Raw genomic sequence first — 19,715 nt, 5'->3', positions numbered from 1 at the left:
AAATGTATATGTGTCCACTAATGCAGAAACATACATACAAAATGGTTGAATGAATAGTTGGCACTTAGTGTTGGAAAAAAAATTCAAATTTAAGCGTAATTTTTCTTTCTTATTTGCATGTAACCAAACATGTACTTGAATTTTCATTCTATTTTATCAAAATGAAAAATGATAATAATATAGATACATTGATCAGACAAGAATGAAATACAGAAATAAAAGTAATTGAATCATAGAATGACCGAACATGCCTACACACACCTGAATGTAAAGATAAGTGGAAAATAAATAAATTATAAATTCAATAATCGTTATAACAAATAGAGTTGTTACATGGTTTTTTTAAAAAGCCGCTCTATCTCAATCTAATAAAGATCTAATTGAGTTTCTCTCTCTTTTTCTTACACACACACATGCATGTTATTCAATAAATATTACCAAATCACCTGCGGTGATCAATGAACAAAAAAAATATGGAAACTAAGAAGAAAAAGAAAAAGAATGATTCATTGAATTGCAAAACAACAATTGACGAATCAATCGTCATAAACTTTCATAGAAAAAATTGAATTTTAAATAAAATTTGATTTATAGTTACAAATTATTATTATTGCAGAATTTATCATCAATTTCGAATTATTGAATTGAATATTATATGATCATTCATGTAAGTCAATAAAATAGCCATATAAATATCATCAAAGGCAGAACAAAAATAATGGGCATTCCAGAATCAATAGTTTGATAAAAATGTATGATACACTCTATTAAATAACAATCATTTTTTATTCAAACATTGGAATTTCAAATTCTATTCGCCTCTCATGACAAATGACCACAAATTTACCATTTGAAAATGGAAATTCTTTTATTGAAAAAAAAATAAAAGAATAAAAGTTTTGATTGAAAAATGGAAATCATTTTTGCTATTCAAAGAAAAGAAAAAACGAAAGGAAATGTAGTCAACAAAACTAAACCGAAAAGGAGATAGAAAAAATTTACAACCAAATGTCGCCATGCAGTCTACCAAATGTGAAAAATAAGTTTATAACCTCACCTTTGACCTGACACACATACATATCGAATAAAGAAATCTTATATTCATTTGTAATCTGATATGATAATGACAATACTGATCATCATCATCACTTTACATTTGAAATGTTATTTTGAAATGAATTCAACAAACTTAACACACACACAAAGACAGAAAAAACGGCCGGATCTCATTTGAAAAAAAAATTGTTTCAATGGTGGTGAGATATTGAAAAAATACCATCATCATCATCATCAAAAAATTAAGTTAAATTTAATATAGATTGTATTAAAATGAGAGAAAGAAAGTCATTAACCATTTGATGATCATATGTTTTTTTTCGGTAACAAAATTACACATGGTCTTCTCATTCAGTTGTTTCAGTTTTTTTCAGAATGTTTTTCCCAACATTCAAAGGTCAAACCAATGGAATTGGACTGAAGATCATTTCGCTGTCTCATAGAAATAACAATGAATTGCTTTGATTTTAACCATTTTTTCTTCACATTCGTGAGATACATTTAGACAAATAAACAAACAAACCAAATAATCAAAACTTGTTGTACAGATGAACCGAAAATTTAGCGTCAAGCAGTCTACCAAAATGATTTTTAGTTTCTCGAAAGAAAAAAAATGTCACACTAAGAAAATCGGAATTTTGCATGCAGTCAAACTCTTCAATTGCAATAATTTCATGAGGGAAAAAAATCGCACCTAATACTTGATTCCATATGATGTAATTGAAAAGTTGATTTTGAAACATCGTCATCATTCCACATTTGGACCAAATGTTTGTTTTCCTTTTTTTCGTTTGATTATTACTATTGTTGTTGTTGTTGTTGTTGTTTGCGTTATGTATATAAAACTTGTTGCTTAAGATCAGATCATATTACATTTGAAAATAAAACTCATAAAAAGAGACAGTTAATTCGAGGAACTTGCTTATTTAAATAATAATAAAAAATAAATATGATAAAAATAAAAATTCTTGACCATAAAAAACAACTCAATTAAAATAACAATGACAATAATGAAAATAAATTAGAATTTGTTGTTCGAATATTCGATTCGGTTGAATTGAAAATGACTGAATCGATACAAATTGTAATTTCGATTGATTTTTAGGAATAGTTTTTTTTCAAGAAAGAAAAAAATAATGACAAGCAATGTCGGTAATCATAATAAACAAATGATACGATGCGAATATTGTCCCGAACAAACACCGTTGATTGAGGATTATCATGCAGGTGATATGATTTGTTCCGGTTGTGGTCTTGTTATAGGTGATCGTATTATCGATGTTGGTGCTGAATGGCGAAAATTTTCCAATGATCAGGTTAATAAATCACGAGTGGGATCATTAGATAGTGAGCTTTATGAATCGATGAATCTATCAACGTTCATATCGAATCGTCCTAATTCTACATCACATCATAATTATAGTCAAAATAATGATGCTAATGGCAATGATCAATCATCAAGTGGACCATTTGTAGAAAATCCATATATACGTCGTGATCCATCACGACCATATTATAATAAAAAATATCTAACCAATAATCAACGTGCTGTGATTGCCGGATTTAAAGATATTTCCGAGATGGCTGAAAAACTTCAGACAACACGTCCAGTGATTGAAAGTGCACAAATGTTATTCAAACAAATGAAAACCAAATTGAATACCTTTAAATCCAGTAGCATACAGATGCCATTAGCATCGGCATGTTTATATGTTGCATACAGAAATCAAAATGTACCACGAACATTTAAGGAAATATGTGCTGTTTCCAAAGCTACTAAACGTGAAATTGCTAAATGTTATAAAATTATATCGAAAGAAATTGGCCAAACAATTGTACAGGCGTCTGTCATTGATTATATACCACGGTTTGTTGCACATTTAGGTCTTTCGAATAAGATTGAGAAATCTACTATAGAATTTATACCGAAAATTGAATCAATTTTATCCGGTCGTAATCCAAGTACGATCGCATCGTTGGCAATTTTGTTCGCAATCATTGTAACTGGAACAAACATTGAACAGAATCAAACGATTACGAAAACAACAAGCTTATCAACAGAAAACAATGGTGGTAATAATGATTGTAAATGTTGTTCCAAACAATTAAATCAAACGATCAGACGAATATCCGAGGTAACCGGTGCTGCAGAAACAACCATCAAAGAAGTTTATCATATTGTTAAGAATCAAAAATATAATGAATTATTCCCCAATGTCTTTGCTTTACAAGAAACCAATTAAATATTGACAAATAATATCGAAGTAAAATGTGATTTTTATTTGGCATATTTACATTATTTGTTTTCTTTATTTTTTGATGAATAAATAACATTTATCATAACGAATTCATTCTATTCATCCCATTTACGAAATTCACAACTATCTGGTGGTTTTACATCTACTTTACCTTTTCCTACATCATTCCAGTTTGTACTCAAAACAGTACCATTCGATTCAACAAACGACTTATTCATTGCTCGACGTAAATTCTCATCACCCGAAGAATATATACGGCGGAATAGATCCTCAACACCACCTTCTTCTTTTTCCTCTTCTTTTTCTACTTGTTTGACTAGTTCATCCCAATTACGCGTCATTCCTTTTGTTTTGGAATTAGTATTGTTTGATGATGATCCGGAATTCGATTCAGAATCCTGTGACAAGGAATTCATCGGCACACCACGGATCACTGGTTGATTGCATAAACCGACCTTTGAAAAAAATAGATCAGAAAATCATTTTAAAAAACTTTGATTACTAAAAATAAGTTACCTCAAGTTTCCCCCAACGATAATTGGCCACTTTACAGAGCTTAATTTCGGCCTTTACCGATGTAACTTTCCAATTTGATTCCTGTGGTTTAATTTCATCATTTAGATTCAAAATAAGTTCATAAAAAATTTTTTGATTGTCATTTTCTGTCACAGGTTTATAATTGAAAATTAAACGGCGTGGTTGAAAATCAATATGAACTTTTGTTTTATCAATCTGTTTGATCATAACGCCGATGACTATGAATTGATCTGTTTCATACCAATCATATCGTGGCATTATCTTTTTCTCGTCATTATTAGAAATCGATTGTTGTTGCTCCATTATTATGCATTAAATGATTAATCCGCAACGTTAAAAAAAATCAATAAATCAACAAAAGAAATTTTTAGATTGCAAAATTGGGTTGTAAACAAAGCTCACGTGCATGCGTTTAATAATAATAAATACAAAACTCTATTGAAATTCATATAGAACGTAAATCCTAAAGCCATCTGGAAATGAAGAAAATCATGCAACAGTTTACTGTAATCATTTATTTGATTGATATAATATCGAATCAAACATAAACAGATATCAAATACACAAAAATGATGTTAGCTATCAAGAATAGATTTCAAAATAAATTAATTTGAAATGAACAATCGATTCAATGATTTTATAATTGTGCGTTTCACAAATTCAAAACGATGGATCGACAAAAAATAAAAATTTCGATGGGATTACATTATTTCCCTCTATTTTTTTTACCCCTTGTCTTTGAAAATTTTAAGTGGTATTATGAGTACACACACTCATATTGTTATTCTCTTACTTTCTAACACAAACATAATCATCGTTTTTTTTTGTAATAATATCAATTTATGCTTGCATTTATAATCAAAAATATAATGGCGATGAGGATGACAATGACATTGAAATGTTTGCAACTTTATCCAAATGTTATTGTTTGTATATGACATTACATGATGATGTATATATGCAATGCATTAACTAACATCGAACACAATAATACGTTTACGGAACCAACTATAAAAAAACCAAAAAGAAAAAATGATTAAGGTAATTAATTAATCATAAATAAAAAGGTATAACCAAAATACATTTATCATCAAAAAGAAGTTTATTAAAGCCATATAAAATTATACTTATTTGTCATCGTCATCATTATCGATTGTCATTTGTTTTGATTTTTTCCTTCAAATTTGATGTTCACATCTTTTTTTCTCGATTGATTTTTTATTTTTGTTTTCTATAATTGCAAATCGTTTTTGTTTGTTTTCTTTCTAACGCAATCACAAGAATGTCTAATAATACAATTAATTTACGTTCACTAATGCTGATGGATTGTAAATTAAGACGTGCAAAAGTTTCATTAATCATATTATCGCTGTTACAATTGTTGGTTGTATTCATCTATATTACGATCAAGGATAATCTCAAACGGATATCAACATCGCCCTCATTCAATTTGAAGGTTTGTTTATTTTTATTGACCTTTCATTGGTTATTTCAATAATTCTTTCAAAATATTTAATCACAGGATGATATGTTCATATTCAATCTGATCACATATTTTGGCCTTACATTTTCATTGGCAGGTTTAATTGTGGCTGTATTTGAAAATCATTGCTTTATCAGTTGTTATGCTATCACAAATCTTGGTCATTTAATTGTTGTCATGACAAAAACATCACAATTATTATTATTTGCCGGTTATTTTGCCATAAATATTGCCATTATTATGGTTTCATTTGTTTATTGTCATTTATTAAGGATGAAGATGGTACAATTACATTTACATCCAACAGCAATGAATCACGGGACACAAAACAGCCATGGAAGTGGATCAATTTTTTGTGTTCAAGAAAATATTTTCCGTCAACCAATGCCACCATCATATAAAGAAGTTGTCAAACATCCGGATAAATATCCATGTTTATTTGATACAATTCATACACCACCGACTGAACAATTACAAGATGAAGCGAATGCCAAAGTTCCAGAGTATTCAACCATTTATATTTGAACATGAAAACTTTCATTCATATGTTCCTTCCAATTCATTGTATTGATTTTATAAATATTATTTTATTGTTTTATAATTCATTCGATACTCATTGCTTTATTATTGATAATGATAAAAATAAATATTTTTGTTTTGTTTTTTGAATAATTCGAGATGAAAATTTCGTAACTTTGTCTATGACGGGAATCTTCATATTGCGCTAAAACTCACTCTCATTCTTTTTCACACAAACAAACACATTGTTTTAATAACCGACCCAGATTCATTGATTCTGGTGTTTGTTTTTTTCTATTTTCCTCAAATTCTTGAATATTATGGCCATCATAGGAAACAATTATCCGATAAGATCATTTTCAATGATATTTCACTTTAATTTTGATTAATTTTTTTTTAAATTTACATCTAACTTAATCATTGGCTGTTGTATTTAGACTAAGTTCATTTCAAGAAAAATATTCAATTATAAAATGGGAAAAATAGCTGCCATTGTTGATAATGTAACTATTAATAAAACAAATGATCTCAACAATATTCATTCACAAAAATCATCTCAACCCGAAGATAAAATTGACACATCAAAAATGAATGGTTTCATTTCATCTTTATCAGATGATAATAATCCTAAACAAAAACCGAAATCAAAAATGGCTTTACCGAATAAAACGAATGGAAAAATCGAAAATAAAAATAACAAGACAGTTGCCAAATCAAAAAATGACAAACAATCGAAATCAAAACAACGACCAGAATCTTCGAAGAGAATTCGTAAAAAAAGTCGTTCATCGGTTAAAATGAATGGTTCATCTGGATCCATATCAAATTCATTAGCTTTAGCATCATCATCAACAAATGAAATGAGTAATAGTAATAATCAGAAAAAAATTTCTCCATATCAAGATCTAACTAATATTCTAACATATTTTGATCCAACTAAAAAAATTCGAGATCCACTTTCAATGGTTGAATGTCATCAGTTTGATGATTCCATTCAACCACCAGTGGTGGTAAAAATTAAGCTTGAAGCATTACTATTGATGGACCTTCATTCACATTGTCATCATAATGAAGTTATTGGTTGTCTTGGTGGTTATTATTGTCGTGTAACAAAAACATTATATGTATTAACTACAGTGCCTGGTTCTTCTGTTGACGATCATTTTAATCATTGTGAACTTGATCCTGTTTCATATGTTGATGCAATAGAAGAATTTGAAAAACAAAATTTACAGATGGTCGGATGGTATCATTCACATCCGAAATTTTTTACTAAACCATCTATAGTAGATATACAAACACAGAAATATAATCAGGGAATATTTTCAGAACGTTATAGTAATAAAGAAAAAAATAAATCAACAAATAATAAACAGCAACAAGTGAGTGCTGGTGATTCAGAGGATAGACAACGACCAATAGTACCTTCGGAAGAAAAGGAACGAACATTTGTTGGTTTCATTGTTACACCATTTCTTGTTCAGCCGATCGGTTCAACATTAACATCATCGAAATCATTTACTAGATATCAGCCACATTCTGAACGTTCGATTGGTTCAAAATTTATTGCCAACAATATTTGTTATGATTATCATCATCGTTATCACTCATCTTATTGTTATTTTACGCCTGAATTAAATTCCATATTAGCCAGTACGATCAAATGTTTTTGGGTTAATGGACCTCAATTCAGTAAAGATGTAGGTGAAAAAATTTATTCCTTTTCGTTATAGTAATTTTATTTCATTTTCTAAAATAGCCGATGAAAAATAACCCACAACGAGCTCATTGCCTTGTACCATATGAGATCGAAACAACTATGATACGTGATGAATGTTTCATATCATCCATGGCCAATGGTTTGAGTCAAATGTGTATAAAAATTTTTTCTGAAAATAAAAAGAAAGCACAATCGATTGTGGATTTATTTAAACAATTTACACGAATAGGTTCGATTAATATCAATTATCTGGAAAAGGTAAGTCTTTTTTTTGAATAAATTTCAATTAATTAAATTTAATTTTAATTGACATTTATAGATTATTGCTTCATTATCACACCATCTTCAAAATCCAAATGTTAATTATTTATGTACTGAAGAAGAATTTGCTCGTATTCGTGATCAATGTGTCGCAATTTTGACCCAAGAATTGATTGGGAATCAGAAAATTCATGGTCGTACCACTAGATATCGATGATTTAAAATTTAAATGGATGAAAATTATTTAACATTACGTTGATGATAATAATTTTACTGGATCCCAACATTTATAAATATTTTCATATATTTTTCATTGATGTACAAAAAAAATGTTTCGAATATTTTTAAAATTTCAAAATAATGTATCACCTTTAATCCATATGACTGAATGTCTATAGTATTTGTAGCCTTTTTTCTCATTTGAATCAACATTGATATAAGTTGGTTCTTTATTTCGCATTTTTTTAATATCCAATCAAATTTTTTCGAAATTTTTTTCTTATATCACTTACATACTTTATAATTAAAATTAAAATTTTTTTCTTTTCTAATTGAAAATTCTCATTCATTTGATTTCGTTCAGTGCTGATGTACTTCATGATGATTGACATTTTTTTTGCTTTAAATTATTGGTCTTTTCTCCAATGAAATCAGATCATTGGATTTTGATGAAAATTAATATTAAAAAAAAATTCGTAAGCGAAATTCACATGAGGCTTAGGTAAGCAAACCAAAATTTAGTTGGCAGTATAAAAATATAGAAAAAATTAATCAATTTGAATATAAGATGATACACTGAAATCATCAATTAAATTTGATGACACCGTCATTATTTTATCGACATCAGCATTGAACTTTATTTCAATTGATTGATAAGTGGATAGATTACGCAGTAACAAAAAAACGATGAATTGAACAAATAATGAATTAATCAATTTCCTGAGACCTTTTTTCTAGCTTTGTTATCATATTTGTTGGGTATCAATTTGATCGAGAATAAATTTGAATTAATCACATTTTTTTGCTGAAAAATTAATTTTTTCTGGTCGTCATGATCCTAACAATGCACATACAAATTTGCTAGTGAAGCAAAATGTCAAATGTTTTATGTTTATCTGAAAAAATGTTTACTGTCCATTGAGGATTGACGATTCGAGCATCTATAAATATTCATCGATCATCAATGATTTTTGTTCATCGTTAGTTTCGATAAAATCGACCAACATTTCAAGTTTAGTTAACAATTATCTAAGTCGATTTTGATTCTACAATTCATCACAATAACAACAATGAAGACCTTGTTGGGTCTCCTGTTTACTTCGGCCCTATTGATATCGGCAGGTATGTGAAATTCAATTTGACAATGATCGAATTAATTACAACATTTAATAAACAGTATGGAGTTCCATTTCGCCGATCCGATTGACACCCGGACAAAGTTATATTTATTCCTATAATGGTCGTTTGATCTCCGGTATTGCACAATTCGATTCAGATGCAGCCCTAATGGAAATCAAATCCGATATTGTTCTTCAAGCTGAACAACAAGGTTCCCATATTGCTATGCAGGTAATGTTGACAAATATTTGTTATCAATGAACAAAACGATTGAACCAAATTACTCTTTCAAATAGATGACGAACATTCGTATCGGTAAACACAATGGTCCAGTATCGGAAAATCTTTTCGGCAATGTTGTCGTTGATCATCAACCACAAAAAGAATATGAAGAACAACTTTCGAAACCAATCCGATTCTATTGGGATAATGGTCAGATTAAAGCCTTTGAAGCTGATGGCAATGAACAGGAATGGTCAATTAATATTAAGAAATCCATTCTTAGTTTGTTCAATGTTAACTTGGCTCCAAAACGTGTTGTGACTGGCCAACAATCAGTACAAAAGATTAACAATATTTTCGGAAATCAACAACAACAACAATCTCGAACAAGCGATGGAAAATTGGTTGTCTATCCAGTCTATGAAGACGGTACAAATGGAGTTTGTGAAACCGTATATCAAGTCATTTCGGCTAAAGATAAATGGGCCACAGCTAATACCGAACGAAATGAAGAATCGACTGAAGTATTCAATGTAACTAAAACACGAAACTATGATAATTGTTTGACACGACCAAGTTTAGAAAGTACAAACACTGATTATCGTGGTGCACCAGTCATTTGTCACGAAGGAAAATCTTATCCATTGATCGATGGCTACTATCCATCATTGAGTGAAGAACATCAACTTGGTGGTTGTCAGCAACAACATCAAGATCCAACTAGCCAAGATGGTTCAGCTGTTAGTCTTTATAATTTTGTTAAATATAACATTTCATCAACAAAACAAACAACACAAATCGATTCAGCATATGGTCAAGGCAAAACCGTTTATGAAACCAAAGGTAAACAATTGGTAATCATTTCGGAACAGAATGTTACCTTGATGGATGTCATTCCAACTGCTAAACTCGGTGCCATCCGACAGATCCGAAGCATTTTGGTAAGAACTTTTCTATATTTTTGAATTTAACTAATAATTTCGTCAAAATCTATTTAGTTGCATCAAGAATTGTCATACCGAATCCCCGAAACTGAAACTCAATTGGACATCCCATACTATCATTTGTTTGGACAAATTGATAAACAAGAATTGAAGGAACTTATTCCCAGTTTATTGGCCTCAGTATCCTCTGATATCGAAACCACATTGAATGAACCATCGAAAAACACAATGCAAAAAGTTGTTCAACTGGCTAACGCAATGGCCGTTTTGGATACTGAACATTTTGAAGAATTATTCGAAAGAGTAGCAAAACAAGGCAGATCACACCGTGCTACTGCACACGAACAAATGAACCGAAAATTATTTTTGGATTTACTCTGCTACGCTGGTACTACCGACGCTGCTTTGTTCATCAAAAAATTATACGAACAAGATCGCATTACAACCTCTGAAGCCAAAGAAATGATTGAATCTGTTCCACAAAATTTATTCTTAGTCGATGCTAAAGTTGTTGAAGAATATTTAAACATGTTCCTTAGCGAAAAAGTTCAGAAACAACGTCATTTAGCCTCGTCAACTGGTATTGCCTTAGGTAAAATGATCAACCAAGCTACCGTCAAAAGACAACAGATGAGAGGTGACATCCACGATGAACAATCGATTCGACGTCAACAACATGCACAAGCTGAATTGAAACGAAACACAATTCGTGTCCGTCGATCGGCCCCATGGCATCAACATTTCCGTCATGATTTGTTGGAACAAAATGAAGTTTCACAAGTGATGCAAGTATTAGCCAAAGCTTTGAAAACATGTACAACTTTCCATCAAAAAGTTACTTTGATTGAAACTTTGGCCCATACCGGAACTGCCGAAGCATTGGCAATTCTCGCTCCATACGTTCAAGATAATGTTTCAAACGAAGACATGCCCGGATATCCAGTTGAAAACGAAAATGAAATCAGTCAAGAACGTAACTTTGTCCGTCAAGTTTGCATTTATGCTTTGACACATATAGCTCCGGCTAATACTCCACAAGTACGAGCATTGATGTTGCCAATATTCCAAAACAAAAATGAACCATATGAAGTTCGTATTGCTGCCTTCACTGTATTGCTTGGCTGTAATCCGGGTAAATATGTGTTAGAACGAATCAGTACCGAAATGCATCATGAAAACAATCGTCAAGTGAAATCATTTGTCATCTCTTCATTGAAAACAATCGCCAACTTTACTGAACCATCAACCAGACAATTGGCTGAAGATGCCCGATTTGCTTTAGGATTTGCACCAAAAGATGAATATGGAATTTACTATTCGAAAATGATCGGCCAAAGTTATTACGATGAAAGCAAAAAATACGGTATGAACATTATGGCCGAATGGGTTTCCAATAATGTTTCGAAATTCCCACGATCCGGTTATCTTGCCGTTCGTGAAACTGATGGACCAACACAAGAAATTCCAATCGAATTGGGCTACAACGTTAAAGGCTTGGACAGCATCATTGAACGTTTGACATCATCAAACGGACTTATCAACGATGTACTTCAATCGTTCAACTCATATGGTAAAGATCGTCGTTTAATGAAACGAAAAGCCGGATCTGCACAAGAAACAATGCGAACATTGAAAGAAAAATTAGATCTTACAGTGCGAACTGAAGAAGAACCAAAAGCAACAATCTTTTTCAAATTATTTGAACAAACCAGCTATTATGCATTCGATCGTCAATATGTTCAACAATTATTGGATTCAGCTGAAGATTCCATCAAAGACATTATTAGTCAATTATCGCAAGGTCAACAATATCATTACATTAAATTGGTTTTACCTAAACAAATGTACAAAGTTGTTTCATCGGAAATTGGTTTGCCAATCGTTATTACACAACGATATCCAACCGTTGTTTCAGTCAAAATTAATGGAGCTAAAGTTGAATTTGTCAAACGACAACAATCTGAACAAGAACAAGATCGATCATCATCGTCATCATCTGATTCACGATCGTCGTACCCACAAGGTGTCAATTTCACCGCTCAAATTGAACCCTCAATCCATCATAGCAGCTATCATTTCATCTTTGCTCTTACACCAATAACCACTGAAGCTATTGGTGCACATATTTCCAGAGAATCACGTGTCGCTATTCCAATGGATTTGAGTGTCAATTATTTGAGTTCAACTAGACAACTTAGCTGGTCAATTACACCAAGAGTACCACAAGAAGTTTATCATCATCAAACTCAAGTGAAAACTTTCATCGCCAAAGCCATAATTGCCGGATCACCCGAACGTGAATGGTTATCAGAAACAAGTTCGGTTATCCGTACTCAACCGATTCCATTCAAATATGAAAAACAATATGGCAAACGAGAATTGGGCATTGGATTTAATGTCAAAGTTACAACTGAAAGTGCAAAACGTTTCAGTCAACCATTATTCAGATCGGAAACAACTGAAAAATACGGCTATCTTGCCGGATTAATTGAATTATGGAATAATGATGAAATGACACCATGTGCTGTTCATTTGATGTTGGATGCTGATGAGCAAAATCCCGTGACTGGTATGGAAATGGCAATCCGATACAAAAAATTACATCTTGCTGAAAATTTTGATTCGGAAGAAACCGATGATGAAACTTCTGATGATGATGAATATCAAGAAAACATTATTCGTAATCGTCAACAACAGATGTGGGATCAAAATGAAAAGATAAGTAAATGGTCATCATTGAAAGATATGAAACAATCGATCAAAAATATGGTACAAAAATGGAACAAAGTTCAATCCAATTCCGAACGTTCAGTTTCGGATAAAACTGATATCGAAGCTCATTGTATCGAAGTTAAAGCTCGAACACAAAGCGCTGAAGCCAGCAAAGTTGCCGTAAAATTTTTATTGGCTCATACCTATGATTTGAAACACTATTGGACCAATGTACGCGCTCATGTCAAATCACTTGAAACCGAATCGGAAACCAGAGAATCACAAAAGAACCTTTGTTTCGATTCACATGTCGCATTCCCAAAACAACCAAGTGAATTCTATTATGAACCAATTGCCAATCAAGAAATGAAAGCATCAATCAAAGCTCAAGTTGATTTCGGACATAATTGTCAAACTGGTAGCCATGTCAAAATATCTGGTCATATGGAAACTGGTGAAGAAAAAGTCATCTTAGAACGTGATCTTGAAAGTACACAAGATACTCTTGCACCAGTACAAAAAGATTGGTTCTATCAACAATGTCAAATGGATCGTGCTGATGGCAAAACCGCAAGCTTTGCTTGTCAACGAGCTTTGGTTGAAGATTCATACTTCAAACAATTGAAACTTGACATTGAATATGATGGTATTTCCGATGAAGTTTATAATTTGACCCACAAATTGGCTACAGCAGCTAAAGTTGCCTTTTATAGCCATTTGGATGAAAATCGAATGGCCGAAAATGAAGAAGGTAAAATGAAAGTTACCGTCCAATATTCAACTAGATTCGCCAACGCTCCAATGGTCAATGTTGAAGTTAAAACACCAAAACAGAATGTATGCTTCAACAAAGTTAACACTCCATATTTCCGACCAGTAAGTTAATCTATTGATTCGATAGAAAAAATTTTATCAACAATTTTTTCCTTTCTTATTAGATTTCAGCTTTGTATTCAACCGTACAAGTTTACAAAAACTTGTTGACCGCATACGAAAGTATTGGTCGTTGTTCAATGATGGAAGATTACATTCGCACATTCGATAATGTTAGCGTTGAATTGCCCGATTCAACTTGTCAATATTTATTGGCAAAAGATTGTTCATCATTCGAACGATTCTCGATTTTAGCTCGACAACTTGATACTGAAGCAAAAACAAAAGAAGTCACCATTTATGTTGATGGTAAAGAAATCGTATTGACACCACCAACCAGTGAAAATTCGGCACAAATTCGTGTTGATGGCCAAGTGAAAGAAATGAAAGCCTCAGATGCTTTAGTTATGTCGGATAAAAAAATGGTAATCTATGTTCGTGAAACTAGTTCATCAGCATCATCACCTATGGTTGTATTGGAACATGAACAACATGATTTTGCCGTTTTGTATGATGGTAAAAATGTCGAAGTTAAAGTTGGCCAACAATACAAAGGTGAAACTTGTGGTATCTGTGGTGATAACAATCATGAATCTGAAAATGAATTTACCGGACCGGATACTTGTCAATATAAGGATAGTGAAGACTTTATCAACAGCTATGGTATGGCTGGTCAACATTGTCAACGATCACCAAAAACTAAAGGTGCCAAAATCTGTGCCAAAAAAGAAGCCACAATCAACAAATACGTATCACCAAAATATCGATCACTTGCTCAAATGATTGGTGAATACAAAGCTCAACAGAGTACGAATCGAATGAATCAAATTGAACGAAGAGCACAACAAGAAGAAATGGCTCGTACCCAGCAAAGACTTTTGGAACAAGCTTTAGCACGTCAACAACAACAGCAGAAAAATGCCGCAACTAAAAAAGAAAGTGAATCGATCGAAGATGAAATTCAACTTTATCGTACAATTTCCATCCGTCAAGGTGATCGTTACTGTTTTTCAATGCAACCAGTTCTAGCCTGTATTGAAGGTCGATCTCGTCCAACTGAAATGCGACCACAATTATTGCAATTCCATTGTCTTCCTATACACTCAGTTTCAGCACAACGACTTGTGAAACAATCACAATATCGAGTGTTGGAAATTTTCGGTAAAAAACCAGCCGAATTAGCTCTTACACTTCAAGTACCGGTTGCCTGTCAAAAAGCTTAAATTATTTTCTGTCTCGCACACACATACACAAAAAAAAACTTCACCTCCCCAATATTTAAATTTTAAAATGTTCAATAAAAAATATTTCATTTAAATTATAATTTTTTTTCAGCGAAAAAACCTTGTTTGCTGTGTGAAATAAATTTGTCATAATTTTCGCGAACATCACTTTTGGATTATCAAAACAGTGATTTATTTTGATCACACAAATATGAAAACCGGTTAAGAAATTATAGTTGTATCAATCAAAAACGTGTAACGATTTCCGGATTCAATTTCGTTTGTCTATACGCCATTAATTCACGTTTGGTTATTTCCGTATATTGATTACAAAAAAAAAAAAAAAAATCAAGTCTTATGATCTCCCAACTGTTCATGGGAAAATCGAGTTTTTTTTTATATTAATATCGCGATAACGAAACAAGTTTTTTTCTCTTATTTTCTTTTGCTCTTGCTCAAATCGAATGAATTAGTTTGGTTTCGATTCAGAAAAATTGAAAAATTGTTTCAAATCAAATTTTATTTAATTTTTTTTTAATGAATCAACAATTGACTTTCAATTAGAAAAAAACATTGATTAACAGAATTGAATTCGTAAATTTTTTTTAGACAAAAAAATGAATAATATTCGTAAACGAGCAAATATTGGAAAATTTTTTAAAATTTTTAATTTAGTTTTTTTTACTATTTGGACGGACAGTCAGTAAATTAGCAACAAATTGATAGATCTTTTTTTTCATTGATTATCGGCCAGCAATACGACTCAAATGAAACATTGCATCTTTAAGACGAAAAATATAATCCTCAAGTTCTTCCAAACATTCACGAGATTCATTGAATAATTTTGCTGGTAACATTGTACCATGTAAACGTATGATACGTTCCATTTGTTGATACAATTTATTGACAATTTGTTGCTCATCCTGGATCCATCCACGCATTGTTGTACTATGTTGTGTGACAATTTCTTTGGCCATATATGGTTTTGATTTGACCATTAATTGTCGAAGTTCGGATTCAATATTGATCAAAGGCAGTGACATTATTACAAATGATGAAAATGTTTCAAATTTTGAAACAAACGTTGATGATAGAAAACAATAATAAAATCATACACAAAAACAACAACACCACCGATATTGATTCAAAAACTAAAAGTTGGATATCAAAATTCGTTCATTTGTATCGAGTTTAAATACTTTACCGAAAACCGAAAACCTTTCAAATATAGGAAAAGAAACTGTAAATCTAAAAACAGAAAAAAAATCTCTTCGAAACCACAAACACGGGATGGATATGACAATTTTACCATTCTCTATGGTACTATCCGGCTCACCAAATCTCAATCCAAATGAAAGTAAAAATATTGTCATTTAGATTTTGTCAATTTTTTTCAATTACAACCAGTTTATAATCATTGAATTGAATCAAATCCAATTAATCAGATTTGAAATACTTGTTTTACAACATCTGTAACAAATTAATTAATCAAAATGATGTTGCATTCATATTGCAAAGGTTGAAATTTCTTGATTTGATTTTATTTCTTTTTCAATCCTTGAGTTTATAACCATTTCTATTGAAATTTGAGGGTGATATGGTAATTTTTTTTTGAATTAAATCTGAATTGCTTTTATTCATGGAAATTAAAAAAAAATTACAAAGAATCATTAGATCTTGCTACAGTTGACTAACATGTTAGCTATATGTGATAAGCATGTTTTTTATTCTATGTTTTTTTTAAAAAATCGTTACAGAATTCAGAGATAGATTTTTCATATGGTTTGAAATGTTTCAGTGTGCGTGTGTGAATGTTGAGATGATCCAAAAAGGATGTAGTCATCAAAAGTCCAAAGAAAAGCCAACGAATCGAACATTTTAACGTTGACAACCGCCAACAAATTTTAAATCATAGAGAGCATCTTTTATTTTGAAAATGTATTCTTCCAATTTTTCTATAGTATCACGAGATTCATTGAATAATTTTGCGGGCAATATTGAACCATGCAAACGACAGATACGATCAATTTGTTGATACAATTTGTTCACTTTTATTTGTTCTTCCTGTAACCAACCTTTGATGACATTGCTTTCTAATTCAGCGATTTCTTTACCCATATATGGTTTGGATTGTGCTACCAATTGTCGCAATTGAGATTCAAAATCGGATGATGCCATTTTATTATTGAATGTTGAGAAAAATTTACGAACAAATAGACAAAACAAAACAAAACCCAAAATTACAAAAGATAAAAGATGAAACTATAACTTATAAAATTGATGATGATGAACACGATGAGAACTATTCTCGTCTAGATCGATTGTGATGATCAATTTCGTTGTTCAATGGCATTAAATATTGCTCATTAACGAACTTTCTTTCTCTATCTTGTTTTTTCTTTCGTTCTTTTGCTCATGGCCAAATATCCTCTCTCCATAATCAATGCGTAAATATTTTTTCTAGAAAAACAAAACAAAATTTTCGATATGATAGAATGAATGGTCAAAAATCTGATGGAAATGGTGAGAGAGTTCGATATAAGTATTAGTTTGAAATTTTATTGATGCCAATAGATTAAAGATGTGTATGATGTTTGTATTTGTTACGATAAACAAGCCAATTTTATCGATTTCAATCTTTCATTTTATCATTAATTTTAGCAATCGATAATAAATAAATTTCGAGATTACAAAAACAGCAACAACATTCGAATGTCTATTTTTAAATGATTAAAAGAATATTGACCCCTCAACTAGTCATGTGAAAATAGACCATCAACAACAAAAAAAAAGATAATGACCACTTTGAAACCGTGAAAAAAAAGTTGTGGTTTTCATATTGGAAAACATCGTTTACTTATTTCATTTGTTTATGATTCGATATAAACTTTGAACCAGATGAAACGAAAAATTTTCCATAAAAAAATTGAAAAACAATTCAACGCATTTAAATCCTGATTCCATAAAATAACCCATGATCATGTTTAGTATTTTTCTTTTCTTTCAAAACCTACACAGGAAAAAAAATAAAGAAAAACAAACAAACGATAAAGATCAGAAAAATGCGAAAATTTCAATGATCTTGAAACCTTGGCCATATATTGACATTTTGTAACAGTTTTGGCCTTCTCTCATAAAAATAAAATCAAATGATCATGTTGGACGTAGGGAGAGAAAAAGATTTTTTTCTTATATTGATGTTCCATCATCTCAAACGATCAATGAACGCATGATAATAGAACAGCAAACAAATGCATACGTTCCAAATTGTTCAAACGCTGATGATGAAAAAAAGCGAAAACAACAAGCAATAAACGAAATTAAATCTCTTAATTTCATTTCAAAAAAAATGGAATAAAGGAAAAAAATAACTTTATTTTTTCAAATTAAAGTAGATTGCCGACTTTTTAATGTTGATCACACATATATTGACCTTTTTTTTCTTCTTTTTTCATTCGATCCAAATTAATGATATGTTATTAGCTATCCGTCAATAACAGGTAGCGTCCTCTGACAATTGATACTTGTAAATGTTTGCTTTGTTATCTTCATTTTGATTCATTGTCTGGAACAATGTAAAAAAAAATACGAAACTAAAAAACTTTTCAGCTGTCTAATTATTATGAAGAAACATTTCAATCATTATTTCGTAAGGCCTTGTTTTGTTTTCGATGATAGAAGTCGGATATAATTTGTTGTTACAGTGATGAAGGTTATAATAATAACTGGCGATGAAATTGATAATTTAATAATATTTTCGAGAAAATTCAACGATCCATCATTAATCGATGAATATGCAAAATTATATGACTTTTTATTTGACTGATATATAAACAATAAAATTGATATTTTTAGCATCTAAATAATAATTGGAATAATGAATATCAACATGTTTGGACAATTATTATTGTGAAAAAAAATTGAATTGAAATTTTTCCAAAAAATTGTCCAACAAGGCCATACAATTGTCAAACACAAGATATCATTGACATTGACATTTAGTTCGACAAACTTTTCTGAACTGTTTTTGGGACCTTGATTTCGTTAATTTCGTAAATAAGTTCTTCTCTTTTTTTTGCTGTTGTTGTTCAACCTTTTATTCTTGAACAAATTAATTGAATGAAAATTTCATCATCATCATTATGATCAAATGTGGAAAAAATTATGATTTAATCACCAAAAGAGTTGTATGAACGTATGGATATTTCAAATTTTTAATGAATCATAATTTATTTTTAAATAATCTAGTTTTTATGGCCATAAATGTGATAAATGACTTGTTTTTTTTCTATTAAAATTTGTATTCTTTCACATCCCCAGCAAAAAAAAATTAATAATTCACAAATATCCTTGGTCATTTATTTGTTTTTCTCAGTTAAAATCAAAGGTCAAATTTGTCATTTTCGATTGATTGAAAAATTGCAAAAAAAAAAATCAAAATTCAAAATAAAATATTCCATTTACATCATCTATGAATCGACTATCTATTATTGTTTTGCATATTCGCTTGAACCAATGCGCATGGCTAAATCGAAATTCAACAAGCTATTTTTAAAACAAGTGAATTTT

The 19,715-nt window shown here is 30.8% G+C and overlaps 7 protein-coding genes across 8 annotated transcripts; 4 read left to right on the top strand and 3 right to left on the bottom strand.

Annotated features, from left to right (window-relative positions):
• Positions 1 to 2,130: 2,130 nt before the first annotated feature.
• On the top strand, positions 2,131 to 3,403 carry LOC113790152 (transcription initiation factor IIB-like). Its single transcript, XM_027339780.2, has one exon. It carries the CDS (start codon positions 2,193 to 2,195, stop codon positions 3,297 to 3,299), a length of 1,107 nt encoding a protein of 368 aa, XP_027195581.1. The 5' UTR covers positions 2,131 to 2,192; the 3' UTR covers positions 3,300 to 3,403.
• Sgt1 (suppressor of G2 allele of skp1) lies at positions 3,316 to 4,277 on the bottom strand. The gene is made up of 2 exons (XM_027339781.2): positions 3,831 to 4,277; positions 3,316 to 3,769 (listed from the first exon to the last, which is right to left on the bottom strand). The coding sequence occupies exons 1-2, from the start codon at positions 4,152 to 4,154 to the stop codon at positions 3,410 to 3,412; spliced, it is 684 nt and encodes a 227-aa protein (XP_027195582.2). The 5' UTR covers positions 4,155 to 4,277; the 3' UTR covers positions 3,316 to 3,409.
• A 119-nt stretch (positions 4,278 to 4,396) lies between these two features.
• LOC113790154 (uncharacterized) lies at positions 4,397 to 6,006 on the top strand. Of its 2 annotated transcripts, none has more exons than XM_027339782.2 (3): positions 4,397 to 4,892; positions 5,133 to 5,307; positions 5,374 to 6,006. In XM_027339782.2, exons 2-3 carry the CDS (start codon positions 5,134 to 5,136, stop codon positions 5,857 to 5,859), a joined length of 660 nt encoding a protein of 219 aa, XP_027195583.1. In that variant the 5' UTR covers positions 4,397 to 4,892; position 5,133; the 3' UTR covers positions 5,860 to 6,006. The 2 variants fall into 2 exon arrangements, with proteins under 2 accessions (XP_027195583.1, XP_027195584.1); XM_027339783.2 differs by having other exon boundaries at positions 4,397 to 4,918.
• A 104-nt stretch (positions 6,007 to 6,110) lies between these two features.
• Positions 6,111 to 8,385, top strand: LOC113790148 (uncharacterized). Its single transcript, XM_027339774.2, has 3 exons — positions 6,111 to 7,553; positions 7,613 to 7,831; positions 7,893 to 8,385. Exons 1-3 carry the CDS (start codon positions 6,327 to 6,329, stop codon positions 8,049 to 8,051), a joined length of 1,605 nt encoding a protein of 534 aa, XP_027195575.2. The 5' UTR covers positions 6,111 to 6,326; the 3' UTR covers positions 8,052 to 8,385.
• A 619-nt stretch (positions 8,386 to 9,004) lies between these two features.
• LOC113790146 (vitellogenin-5-like) lies at positions 9,005 to 15,247 on the top strand. The gene is made up of 5 exons (XM_027339772.2): positions 9,005 to 9,175; positions 9,231 to 9,403; positions 9,469 to 10,335; positions 10,393 to 13,926; positions 13,989 to 15,247. Exons 1-5 carry the CDS (start codon positions 9,124 to 9,126, stop codon positions 15,144 to 15,146), a joined length of 5,784 nt encoding a protein of 1,927 aa, XP_027195573.2. The 5' UTR covers positions 9,005 to 9,123; the 3' UTR covers positions 15,147 to 15,247.
• A 593-nt stretch (positions 15,248 to 15,840) lies between these two features.
• Positions 15,841 to 16,321, bottom strand: LOC113790155 (uncharacterized). The gene has a single exon (XM_027339784.2). The coding sequence runs from the start codon at positions 16,187 to 16,189 to the stop codon at positions 15,890 to 15,892; it is 300 nt and encodes a 99-aa protein (XP_027195585.1). The 5' UTR covers positions 16,190 to 16,321; the 3' UTR covers positions 15,841 to 15,889.
• Positions 16,322 to 16,795: 474 nt separating this feature from the next.
• LOC113790156 (uncharacterized) lies at positions 16,796 to 17,486 on the bottom strand. The gene has a single exon (XM_027339785.2). It carries the CDS (start codon positions 17,322 to 17,324, stop codon positions 17,025 to 17,027), a length of 300 nt encoding a protein of 99 aa, XP_027195586.1. The 5' UTR covers positions 17,325 to 17,486; the 3' UTR covers positions 16,796 to 17,024.
• Positions 17,487 to 19,715: the final 2,229 nt, after the last annotated feature.

Source organism: Dermatophagoides pteronyssinus, unplaced genomic scaffold (genome assembly GCF_027571235.1).
Source record: "Dermatophagoides pteronyssinus isolate colony J.1.1.1.1 unplaced genomic scaffold, Derpt_VIB-CSIC_2022.12 sq0007, whole genome shotgun sequence".
Taxonomy (NCBI): Eukaryota; Metazoa; Arthropoda; class Arachnida; order Sarcoptiformes; family Pyroglyphidae; genus Dermatophagoides; species Dermatophagoides pteronyssinus.
This window is presented reverse-complemented; position numbering and strand designations above follow the sequence as displayed.